Source organism: Terrapene carolina, unplaced genomic scaffold, assembly GCF_002925995.2.
Source record: "Terrapene carolina triunguis isolate 2854851 unplaced genomic scaffold, T_m_triunguis-2.0 Scaffold199, whole genome shotgun sequence".
NCBI classification, from domain to species: Eukaryota; Metazoa; Chordata; order Testudines; family Emydidae; genus Terrapene; species Terrapene triunguis.
The window spans coordinates 1,097,925-1,110,880 of NW_020664550.1; the positions used below are offsets into that span (position 1 = coordinate 1,097,925).

General features: G+C 52.1%; 1 protein-coding gene across 1 annotated transcript in view; it reads left to right on the top strand.

Annotated features, from left to right (window-relative positions):
• Positions 1–12,956, top strand: part of LOC112118419 (solute carrier family 41 member 1) — a 32,919-nt gene that overhangs the window by 3,172 nt on the left and 16,791 nt on the right. The window contains exon 2 of the mRNA XM_024216715.2: positions 3,079–4,496. Coding sequence (XP_024072483.1) covers positions 4,113–4,496 — 384 coding nt within the window. The 5' untranslated portion in view covers positions 3,079–4,112. The remainder of the gene's footprint in view (positions 1–3,078; positions 4,497–12,956) is intronic.

Consider the following 12,956-nt stretch of genomic DNA (forward strand, 5'->3'; position numbering starts at 1 on the left):
GGGGGCTTGTCACCCGCTGGGGGAGGTGCCCGGCCCTGTTCCAGGGTACGTCCCTATCACCGTCCCCTCCTCTGCCCCTGTGCACATTCCTGCTGGCACTGGGGACTCTTATTTGGGTGGGGGGACCTGCATCCTCCCCGGGATTTATGCAGTTCAGTTTCATGCCTCTGGGGTGGTGGTGTCTGAAGGAGCCGCTGTTCGATGCAGCCTCCTTGCGGTATGTCAGTCTCCTCCTCAGGCTGTTGCTAGCGCCTGGTGTGCCCATAGGTGCTGGAACTGGGGGTGCTGCAGCTAGCACCCCCTGGCTTGAAGTAGTTTCCATCAGATACAGGGTTTGATTTGGTTCTATGGCTCTCAGCACCCCCACTATACAAATTGTTCCGGTGCTCCTGGGTGTGCCCCAATAATAGGACCCCCCACGGTGGGGCTCTGCCTGGATGGTGCTGGGGTGTGTTCTCCTTCGCAGGGTTGCCAAGGCATGTATGGTAAGGACAGCATGCCTAGGAGAGGTGAATGTGGGATGGGAATGCATTTGTTTTTCCTTAGGGAAGGAGGCTTATTGGTCAGTCTCCAGCTTTCCCTCTAAATCCCAGACTGGATGCATCCTTTCCCAGCAGAGGCTGTGGGGGTGATGGACTTGGGGGGCAAGTCCCTTTAAAATTCTGTATCTGAATGGGATATAGCTGGGATGGATCTTAGATGTACTTGACTCAAAAGGCATTTGTTCTGGGCAGGAGGGTTTTGCCAATGGCATTGGGGTTGTTATCGAAGGGGCGTTATAGGGATTACCTAGAGAGAGGCAGGAGATCAATTCATGGAGAATGAGACACCCAGGGAAGGTGAAGTGTGTGTGTGTGTGTGAGAGTGTGTGTGTGTGTGTGAGAGTGTGAGTGAGATGGGTCCTGTTCCACTCTTCGATTGGAGGTTGGGGGTAATAGACATGGTCAATCCAAACAGCCATGGTGGTGAGTGGGGAGAGGTTGAGGCTTTTGAGGTGTGACTTAAACATGTGTTTGGACTGGGGGGTAGGAGGGGCCTTGTGGAGCTGGCTGGATTACTCAGATTCCTGAATCACAGGCTGGCCTACCCGTGGGCATTGGCATGGCAAGTAATGATGATAAATGATCCGTTACCTGAATCACAGGCTGTCAGAGGAAGGGTGAAAAGGAAGCACTAACCGGTAATGGTTATCTAAACACCAGTGTCTGTTGCTTAGTGTATTGACACTATTACTGGGGGTGGTTTTTAGACTGTAACACAATGAGCTTTCCTCCACCCTCAGTAAAGATTCCTGCAGCACAAGGGAGACTAAACTGGGAAGACTTGTCAAGGGAGCAGGTTGAAACTCTGTAGCTTCATGTGGGGTTTTTCCTCGGGGGGGGGGGGGGGGTCCAGCTAGCTTTGCATTTGGCACTGTACCCTGTGTTCAGGGTATGTCTTACAAGCTGAGTGGCTTGTCATAGCACTGTAGTTGCAAGATCCGTTCAGCAAAGCTGGGATTCACCTTACAAACATAGTGATGGTTCAGTGTGGTAAAATGCCTTTGCTTATTACATGCCCCCCCTTCCACATATGATACTAATGGATTGTGTCTGGGGAGAAGGGCAGGTGCTCATTTTGTGCTTGAGCCCCCAGCCAGCGCTGAGCAGAACTCGGTACTCGCTAGGGGGTTTTTGTACCACAACACAGAAGTTACTTCACTGTACTGCAGAGTAGCAGGGAGAGAGCGCTGATCTTCCAGCTCCCCTAGCAATCCAAGGCCCATGGTGTCCATGGAGCACTTGTGATTCTGTCCAGCAGAGGGCAGCAGTGTGCACACACCAACCTGCTCAGGACTATGCCTGTTAACCATGGTATCCCTCTATGGCAGGGGTGGGCAATAATTTTGGCAGGGGTGCCACTCCGCGGATTTTGGTGAGTCGTCACAGGCCGCACATTTCTACTCTATTAATGGAGGGGGTGCGGGGTTTGGGTGCAGGAGGGAGCTCTGGGCTGGTGCAGAGTGTTGGGGTACAGGAGAGGGTGTGGGCTTTGGGTGGGAGTTTGGTGCAGGAGGGGATTCTGACCTGGGGTTGGGGTGCGGGAGGGGGAATGAGGTGCAGGCTCTGGCTGGCTCCCGGCTGGCGGTGCAGCAGGGCTCAGGCAGGCTGCCTGCGTGCCATGGCCCCATGCCGCTCCCGGAAGCAGCTGCGGCCGGCTGCTGCTGGCACATCTCTGCGCGCCCCTTGGGGGGAAGAGGGGCAGCGGGTCTCCATGCGCTGCCCGCACCCGCAAGCACCACTCCCGCAGCTCCCATTGGCTAGTTTCTGGTGTGAAGACGGTGCTGGGGGCCAGGACAGCGCGCGAAGCTGCCTTCCTTCCCCCCTGGGCGCGCAGAGATATGCCAGCAACAGCCAGCTGCTTCCTGGAGTGATGTGGGGCCACGGCAGGCAGGCATGCAGCCTGCCTGATCACCCCGCTGCGCTGTGGGACTTCTAGCGGCCCAGACTCGGAGATCGCGAAGGGGCAGAGGAGGCCGGATAGAAATATTAGATGGGCCGGATCCGGCCTGCGGGCTGTATTTTGCCCACTCCTGCTCTATGTGTCGTCTGGGGAAATGTTCCGCTCTGCTGTCCGGCACATCTGGTGCATCTGCTTGCCTCGTGTTGCAACAGTGGCTCTCAATGGCTGAACAATGGTATTTGTCCTCTGGACTGAGCACATCTGTTCACCCTGTCTGGTGACTTTGGTGCATGAGCATCCCAACCAGGACTTTACAGGCTGGGAGGAGGTGATGGGAGATGTATGGTCTGGGTGGGAGGAACAGAACAGGGCAGACCGGTCACCCCGCATAAGCCATGTGATCTGTACCTCCTCCCCTTCCCCCCTCCCCCATTTGACACTGTCCCACCGCTGTGTGTGCCAGGAGTTGTGGGGGAGGGTTAACTAGCTCAGCAGCATAGTTCTGGAGAGCAGAATAGTAAAGCCATTGAAGGCCAGTGCATGGGAGGGAAGTGTTGCTGAATGAATGCGCCATTGTGCTGACTGTGGAAAGGTTAGATAAAATATTTGTATCCCTTGTTTCTCTCCTGTTTTAAGGTGAAAGAGCGCAGCAGTCCCTGGAGCGTGGGTGTGAGCCAGGCAGTCTCTCAATGCCAGCATCCCTGCCAGCACTAGCTAGGCTCACCAAGTAACCCTAGCTGGGAACTTCCTGTTCCTTTAGTTAAGTCATCCCTGCCACGTGTTGTAAGGTGAGAGATTCCCTTACACAGGAGGACGCAGAGGCTCACTGCTGCAGTTGGAGCTTGCTGGTGACCCAGCTGTTCTGCAGAGAGCAGGGAAAAGAGGCTACAAGGCATGAAAAGGCCAGTGCTGTCAGCTGCCAGACACCAACCAAGACTCCTCTGCACTGTCTCCCCATGAAAGCAAGGTCCCTGGGAAGAAGAAAGCAGATCTGTAGCTCCGAAGAAGAGAGTTCATTCAGGCGGTGCTTTATTTTTAAACTCTGATCCTCCCAGTTCCTTGCCTGGCTAAGTAATTAAACTGGAATGACCCAAGGAGCTGAAATCAGGGGAACTTTATTTATTCTTTTAAAAGGATAGAACCCAAATTCCACTCCCCTTGAACTTTTTTATTATAAAATCCTGCTTTATAACACCCAGGTTTGAAAGACTCTTTGACTCTGTTTTATGTTTTCCCCGCTTCCCCTTAAAAGCAACTGAGTACGAGTCCAGCTGCTGGAGCCAGGGCTGGGTGGGGGAACTCTGCGTGTTGGAAGAAGATGCACTAAGGTGTCAAGAACCAAAGAAGAGAATCCGGGAGACTGCGTGTGCTTCTACGGCTCCTTCTTCTGGGAACAGGAGAACCAGAGCCAAGCGGTTATAGCTGGAATCTCCTCCTGCTTCTCTGCCGGCTTGGTGGTTGGTGTCTCCCGTTTCTGGATTGTGCTTGATGGGGATCTCTGCTAGGGGATCAGCCTCTGCAGTCGAGGGCAGGCGCACAAGAACAAAGGAGGTGGTATCTAGATGCCGGAAGGGGCATTGGCTTAAGCCCCGGGCAGAAGGTCTTTTCTGGGACAGCTGCCTGCTGTAGCCCCACCAGGTTGAGGGTCGGGGGGACATTCACCCTTCAGCATGTCCTCCAAGCTGGAACAGAAGGAGACTCACCAGACCAATGGGGTGGTGCTGCCAATCGTGGCTGTGCCCGTGGACTGCCTGGCCAGTCCGGACCGGCAGCAGCTCGTGGAGCCCTCGGAGTTCTTGGAGCCTGACGGGGAAGGGGTGGAGGTGGTGGTGCTGGAGTCCCGGGCCAACGCCAAAGGGGTACGAGAAGAGGACGCCCTGTTGGAGAACGGCAGCCAGAGCAACGAGAGCGACGACACCAGTACGGATCAGGGCCCCGAGCCTGCCTCCCCTCTCAAGGAGACCTCCTTCTCCATCGGGCTGCAGGTCCTCTTCCCTTTCCTGCTGGCCGGGTTTGGGACGGTAGCGGCTGGCATGGTGCTGGACATAGTACAGGTAAGGCTAAAACCTACTATTACTTTGGGGACTCTGCATGGCTTGGGCTCCGAATCCCGTTCCCTGGCTCCTGGCTTGATTCTACCCCAAGAGAGTGATGACTCAAATGCTGGGACCATGGCGGGTGGTGGTGGCTGGGTGGCTTGTGTGAAATGTGGCATTGCTATCCAGTTCTGGGCAGAGTACTCCACAGTGCTAGTTGGGCTGGGCGTGTGGGCTAGGGAATGAATTGCCCCAAGTTGCCTAACGGGTCTGTCAAGGCAAGAGCTTGCTGGGAAAGGAGGATGTGGGAAGCTTTCCCTAACCCAGGGCACGCTTCTCTGTGTATAAAGAGAACGTTCAGTAGTTAGCCTGGGACTTGGGAGACCCCAACTCAATTCCCACCTCTGCCACAGACTTCCAGTGAGAGCTTGGGCAAGTCACTTAGCCTCTCTGTGCCTCATTTTCCCATCTGTACAAGGGGGATAAGAGCACTGCCCTACCTCACAGGAAGGGATAAATGCATGAGATTGTGAGACGGTTGGCTACTGCTGTGATGGGGGCCATAGAAGTACCAATGGCAAACTTCTTTCTCCAGTGCTTTAAGATAAACTCATAACTTGGGGAGAATTGGAATTTAGGCATCTGCTTCCATTTTGACGCAGCCAGGTCTCATTCTGTTCTGAATCTGGAATTGTTAGAACCAAAGAGCAATGCTATTAGAGAAACTTCATGTGTATTTGGAAGGCTAGAGCCAGTGTCGCAGTGAACACGTGTGCAGCCGGAGCAGCTGTTGTGGAGTTCACCCTCTGCTGTGCTTGAATGTTTTTTCAAGAGCACCATGGTTCTGTCAGCTACCTGATCCCCATTAAAACGGGGACGAGTTAGGGGGCTGTGTGCAGCCAGAGAGCCCCCTCGTTATCCAAGGAGACTGGCTCCGTCCTGATGTTGCCCCAAGGGCTGGGTTGGAGACCAACCTGAACTGAACAGAGTTGAAAAATAAAATTGATCTTTCCCTGAAAACTGCTAAAGGGCTGAGTTGGAAACAGCTTTCTGGGAATGTGACTGGGGGACCCTAGTTCTAAAACTCAGCAACTCAGGATACTGCCTCTTGTGGGTGGGTTTGCCCTGCATGATATTGGCAATGCACATTAGGTTCCTCGGACCATTCAGCAGTGACTCTAGCAGAGCAGTGGGAAGGCTCCCCTGAGAAAGCTAGAGTATCTGATTTTATTGTAGTGTGGTACTGCAGCTACCTTAACCTCTTGGACTTGGAGAGTATCATAACCGCCCCTGGGAGCGGTGACTTGCATTGCAGGGTGAACAAGCTGTGCAGTTTGCTTGGATTTTATGTGGGGAAAGTGACCTAACTGACCGTAGATCTGGTGCCAAAGTCACACACTCCGACCCTGGTGTTCCCAGCACTTGTGTCCTTGGCAGCCGATCAGCAGCTTAACCATTTCCCAGCTGTCCTGAAGGACTGGTGTTGTGAACCAGCTTCCCAAACACCCAGAACAAGATAGAAAAGGGACTTCTTCGATCTGTCTTTCGCTGTAATGTCACACAGCAAAAACGTGCATCAGCTGAAGGGAAGTTAAAACTGATGCCAGGAATAAGGTACCAGTTCGCTATGGGTATGGGAGGTTATTTATCTGAGCAAAATGCAGCAGTCCTCATGAAGAGTTGCTGTCAAAATAAAAATCCAGCTTGAAAATCCCCGCACAGCTGTCCTGAGCTGTGGTGTGCAACACCTTAGGTCATTCAACATGAAAATACTTTAACCGCGGTCACTTATCGTTCTGGCTGGCTTTTGATTTGCACAGCACGGAGACAACACGCCCGGTAGTGTACTCGTTCTCCCATGTCTGAGCTGCCGGGGAATGTTTAAATCAAAACAGAAATCTCAGTTTTGTGAGCCTTACCTAGCAGGGGTTAGAATGAGATTTCTCCTTCCCACCCTCCCTCCAGTTCACTGCAGACCTGTCCTTTAAAGCCATTTGTGTGCCTCCTTTCGAAGCAGCGCGTACTGCCCACTGGATTGACCCTCGGTCTCATCTGGTGTGGCAATTCCTATGGTTTTACTGGGACGTTTATTTTTTTTTTAAAAACCCCACCCCTTCAAAACCTTTTTAGTCACCGGTTTTGAGCCCCTCCTCTTTTTGAAGCCCAAAATCAACCTGAAGATTCCGCTAAACAAAGATCTGCTCTAATGACAGTGGGGGTGGAGGTGGGAGTAACATGATGGGAGGTGGAGGAGGAGGTAACACAGCAGCTCCCGGGGTTGGTAGCCCTCTTTTATTTCTGAAGGCAGCAAATCAAATTTCATCATTCCTCAGTAACCTGGCAGCTCGACGTGTAACTATGCAGTGTGTGCTGCCAACTCCTCAGTAGCTCCCTTTAGCCTTGGTTTTAAATGATCGATCTAAAGGCCATGGGACAAAAAGCCAGGCAGTCCGTCTTTTTGACTCGCTCTCCTGTAAGATCTGGGGGTAGCCCTCTCGGTAACGAGTGGTGCCTTTGTTATCTTGACCAGACTGCCCCCGGTGCAGAGGGATTGCTCACCCGTTGCACTGGGCAGTTCCGGAGGGAGCCGTTGGGGAGGAAAGCGTCTTCCCTGCTGGGTGTATTGGTCCCTGCCCAGTGAAAGCTAGCGCCGTGGGCTAGCCCTGTTTTGCCCCGTTGAGCTGTTCCTGCTGCTAACACGGGAGCACGCTGAGAATTTGCCATTCAGCAGGGGGAGCCCCCTCTGGGATCAGAGAGGCTTCTACCGCTTCGTGCTCCTGGAGGGCAGGGTTCTGACCAGTGTGCAAAGCCTGTGGCACTCCTACAGCAGGAAGCCATGGGGACAGCCCCCTTCCATCTGCAGAGCCCAGCTTTGTTGACTATGCCATCTGGGCATGCTGCAAGGCTTGTCTGCTCCCCCTCTGGGGGTGTGATGAGCAGGGAGGCTCGTGTCTCTCTGGGGGTGGACGTCTCTTTATTTGCCTGTTATGTTGCTTTTGACATACCCACCATGACTGGCTGTAGTCCAGTGAAAGCATCTCCAAGGCCTGTTGTTCCAGCGGCTTAGGTACTACCGTAATTGGCGTGAGGGAAGATATGTAACTGGTGGCCCTAGATATGGCATGCCAAGTATGCTGTATAATAGGAGAAATACATAAGAACTAACCCGCTCTCTGATGGAACATCGAGTCTGGGAGCTGGTGGATCATGATCTGTCCATGTGGCTTATAACATGATCTAAGCACAGCTTGACTCTGGCAGCGGGGATTGGGCTGGAGAGGGGGTGTGAAGGGGAGAGGGAAAGAGCTAGGATGGGCATCACATGTTTGCTCTCCTTGATCATTGTCCAGCCCATAGAAAGTTATGTAAGATATGGAAAGGGGACATGGTCCCTGCACGTGCCTGTAATTCACGAGGAGAACCGCTCATGACATGAAACCTCCTTGTCACCTGCATTTCACACGCACCCCGAATTTTGGGGTCAAATGACTCAAAGCGAAGTGGTGTTGAAACAACTATGTTTTCCCAGGTTGCAGGTGGCACCAAGTATTTACTGGTGACCTGGGGCCTGACTTCTGGGTTTGGTTTTGAGTGGAGATTGGGGCCCAGCCCCTTGACCTAACACTCTAGGGGTGTCGTGAGGGACATGGCATGGGGACAGAAGGCAGAATATGCCAAGTGTCTTTACTCCCTGGCCTAACTTGTGTCCTCCCCAGGGTGCTTCACCTCTTCCTTTCCAGGGATCACTAAACATCATGCATCAGGACCCTGCTCCTGTTCAGAACTGTGCTGCTCTGAAACTCCCAGATATGGTTACCCAAAACACATGACGGAGTTTTAGATGCAGCTGTTGTCCTTGAAGTAACAGCACTTTTGCACAGGCCTGGGTCATCTCTTATTCAGCAAGACTGTTGTAAAAGCTCCACTTGGCAGGTGGGTGGCTTTTGATGGTATGTGCTAGCTCTTGAACTTTACAAGTGTAGTCCGTGACCTTAAACTGCGGCTACCGTTGGAAGTTTGTGTGACTTGAAAATAAAAAAAAGTTTGATGTGGTTCCATATTTATTCTCAAGGGGTGGAAATTCAGTCTCCAGGCGCTCCTATTTTCCTAACTGCTAAGGCTGCAAATACATCCTGTGGTTTGACCATGAAGCAATTTACCCCTTGTGTCTTCTGTGACCGATCACCCATAATACTCTCTGCTGGGGAGCTTAACTGACAGTGTAGTATGTGAAGCAGAATAGAGTCCATGTCTCACTGTATTTTTATCTCTCGTTACTACCAGGAATTTAAAAGCTTGACTTGGTAAAACTTTCAAAAGCACCTGGGTTCCAAAGGCACTTTTCAAAATGAGACTTAACTTTCAATGAAAGTGAATGGGATTTAAGACCATAAGTCTCACTGACTTTCATTTAAAGTTGGGTTCCGAAGTGCCTAAGTCATGTTTGCAAAAGGGATTTAGCCAGATTCTTGTGCTTCTGAAAATCTTACTCCCAGTTCAGTGTTTAATTTGGAATGAAAGAGGTGCCGGGGCTCTAGCAATTATTTTACATTCATAACTGATGCAGCGAGCTCAGTGGTGCCGGGGCTGTGAACTGCCAAGCCTACGGGTGCCGGGGCTCTGCCCTGGCACAGATCAGGCACTGCCCAAGTTTCAAGTCAGCAGATGTGTCAGCAGACAGCGGAGACTGCCAGGATCTGTTTGGTCTTCCTGTTGACTGTCTGATTCCCCTCTTCAGCCTCAGAAACACTTTTTCTCATGCTGTTGACAGGAGCCAGAGGGGATTTGAATGACTCTATCAATGGCATGGGTCTCTCCTGAAGTTCTGTGCACAATAGCACTTAAGCGGGGGGGAGGAGGGGAGTTGCATTATCCCCCAAAGGCCTGTTCCTTGGGCACACTCCCCTGCAGCGAGCTTTGTGCCCCATAGGAGCCATTGGGGCTGATATAAATATGCCCGTACATTGGGCTTGTGTAACATCTTATAATAAGAAAGTTGGCAGGAGCCCGTGGGTCCTGCCCTCTGCAGCAAGCAAGCTGCTGATGCAGGGGGAAAGTCTTGTTTTCCCTCCTTGGGAACAGCTTTTTTCCACTCCCTTCTTCTAGGAACATCCCTGACTTGGCCCAGCGTCTGCCCTGCTGAGCAAACGTGCTGTAGCAGGTTCTGGTTACAAGTTCCAGCAGCTCTCCTGGCACTCGCTTACTGTGTAGACTTTTAAAGGTCAATGTACAATGGCAGTATATGTGGGCAAGACCGGGAGACGGCTGGAGGTTCCTCTTGCTGCCGCCTGGACCTCCTGCTGTAGTGTCCCTTGTGACAAAGGCAGGGCTCTTGTATAATTAATACAAAGGGGCTGCTGGATACAGACTGACCCTGCGGCCTTCTCTTGTTCTCTAGCTCCCAGGCTAATGCGTGCGCTGTCTACTGTTGCCATAGGGCCTGGCCTGGACTTGGTAGATGGGGGAGGTTTTCCAAAGCCCTGCAGTAGCAGTCCCCTTGGCCACACTGAGCCCCAGATAAAATACTAAATAGCTGAGCTCTTTTTCCAAAAGTGCTGAGCACTCGCAACATCCGGTGCTTTAAAGGTGACCTGCAGAAGTGGGTCAATGGGAGCTGCCGGTGCTCAGCACCTCTGAAATCCATCTCCGATGACTCAAGCGTCATTCTCTCCATTAAATGGATGGAGCCACAGACATGGAGGTGAAATGATTTGGTCACTAAGTGGGAGGGTTGGGATTAGAACCCAGGAATTCTGATTCCCATTCTGTGACTACTAGACCTTGTTCCCGCTCGGATGAAAGGATCTTTAGAGAGGCAAGTGACCATATAGAATCGTAGAATATCAGGGTTGGAAGGGACCTGAGGAGGTCATCTAGTCCAACCCCCTGCTCAAAGCAGGACCAATCCCCGGACAGATTTTGGTGTATCCATAGATATTTTTTTTATTTTTTTTTTTTTTAATTTTTAAGCCCAGAAGGGACCCTTCAGATGATCTAGTCTGACCTGCATAATACAGGCCATGGAACTTTGCCCAGTGATTCCTCCTCCTGGTCCAACTTGTGATTGAACAAGAGCGTGTTGTCTTCCCTGAGCAGCCCCAGGGACTCCTGACTCCCTCGGCTTGCATGTGGGAAGCACGGTAACCAGCGATTGAGTGCATGTGTGTGCTGATAGGGCCGGCCCTATCAGGCTCTCCGGATGCCCCCGCAGAGCTGGCAGTGCAGTAACCGCAGCATCTCCTACTGCAGGCCTAAAAAGAGTCATTCGGGGAAGCGGAGCTCAGCCACTCCTATCTGTGACCTTAAAGGAGGCCGGCCTGACAAGCCCTGTAGCCAACAAAATGTTTGAGGGCACTGCTGCTGCTCCTCCCTACCCCCTCAGGCGCTGAGATTGACACCCCCTTTGCCAGATGTGCTCAAGTACTGACCCTGAAACTGTGCCATTTAACAAAGCCCTCCGCGGTGATGCAAAGGTCCCTGGACCAGGAGCTGAGAACGATCGCTTGACTAGGCTGCTCAAATGCACTGGCTTCAGCTCCTTATCGCATCCGGAATTGGAGCTGGGAGGATTTTGCTCAGGTTGGTGAAGGGCAGCAGAGGCCTGGGTGCTTGTCCCCACTCTGCCGTGGAGTTGCTGTGTAACTAGGTTTGGGGGAAGGGCTGCAGGTAACTGACCTGCTCCGTTATTCTCATCTGCAAAATGGGGCTAACCCTTGCCCATCTCACAGGAACGCTAGAAGGCTTACGATGGTCCTAAATTGCTAAGGTGCCTAGGGAAAATCCCACTCAATTCAGATTGGAGACCCTCTGAGGAAAGTGGGACAAGTTTTAGGCCCCACGTGCAACCAGATTCATCCATATCCATTGTCGGTCTTTAAAGAATGCTAGCAACACCCTGGTGAGGCCGGGAAGGAATGTCTCCATTGGGAACTGCAGCATGGAGAGACCGAGTGACTTGCACTCGGTCAAACAGGAAGTCTGTGGCTGAGCAAGGAATTAAACCTGGGCTTAAGTCCCAGGCTGTTGCTCTAAACACTGGACAGTAGGTTAAAAACAGTGAGACAAATCCAGCTCCCGAGCTGCGTTCTGTGTGATTCTGGGAAGGGCAGCGACAAGGCTGGATAGGTGGCTGGGAGGGATGGGCCAATGACCCTGTTCATTACTGAACCTGCAGGTCTTGCAGGTGGTTTAAGTGAGGCCTTTGGTTTTGCTTTGGCCCCAAATCTGGATAACTGTTCTTAAAATAAACCGCAGACTGATAGAGATGTTGCCATGATGTTTTCTTAATTCCATTGGAAACAGTTCCTCTCAAACCACCACTCTCCTGCCAGGAGTAAGCCAAACACTGCAGTGCTGAGAACCTGGCAGAGAAACTGTCCTCCCTGACTCCTGTTGTCCCACCACTGAAGGTAAAGGGCACAAAAAATGGAAAAATAAACAAGGTGATTGAAATCCTTCCCCGAGGGAAGGGGTTACTAATGCAGGTAGAGAGCTCCCTGTTTGCAGTAAGTTTTAAGTGTGCAGGGCTCCTTGTAATAGACAAGAGCACACATCTGGCCAGCTGTCGGGATCTCTGCCAGTCTAGAGCTGCACCAATGGCAGTGCAGCTGTGGGAGATCTAAACAGCCCATCGTAGTCAAGGCCTTAGGGGATATCATGAGAGCAGCAGGGGCCGTGGCTGCAAATACATTAATTGTGGGAACATCCAGTGGCAGCTTTCTAGAGAGCACGGTAATGCTGGTGCCGTTGCACCTGTATGAGTCTTGCCCAGCCTTTGCTGTTACTAATTTGTGTTACCATAGCACCCGGAAGCCCTAACTCTGGACCAGGACCCCCCGTGCTAGGCGCTGTACAAACACAGAACACAAAGACAGTCCCTGCCCCGAAAGAACTTACAGTCCAGGTGTTAGACTGGAGACAACAGGTAGGTACAGCTGGACGGGGGAGTGCCAGGACACAGTGAAACAGCTTTACATTCAGACTTGGTTTTGACCCGTGCTCAGGGTCAGAGTGCCCCCATCTTTGAGATACCAGCGTGTGCCACCACGGGAAGGGGAAAGCGTCCTGTCTGCATCCCCACCATCCTGTCAGGAGAGAGGCAACTCATGGCATTCTCTGTAGTGTTGCCTAAGGGAAGCTGCATTACATACGTATTGTTGGGGAGGCAGATGGCCTTACTCAGAGATTGAGGCACCACCATCGCCATCCGGATCTATTCCAACGATGCTTCGCTCCCCTTGCGGGCAGGCAGGATCTCGGCAATAGAGGGAGCAAAGAAGCCTTTTGCTCAATGCTTATGAAAGTAAAACGTTGACCCCTTGAGGTTTTTCTAAGCCTTCCGTTTTTCAGCTGTGGTCTCGGTGGTTTTTTTTCCCCATCCTGCCTTAAGAAGCCAGCTGCTCTGCTGTTGGGCTCTTTACCCTGCAATTACTCTTCATCTCTTTCCTGAACAGCCCAGTGTTGTTAGCTCTGTCTCTA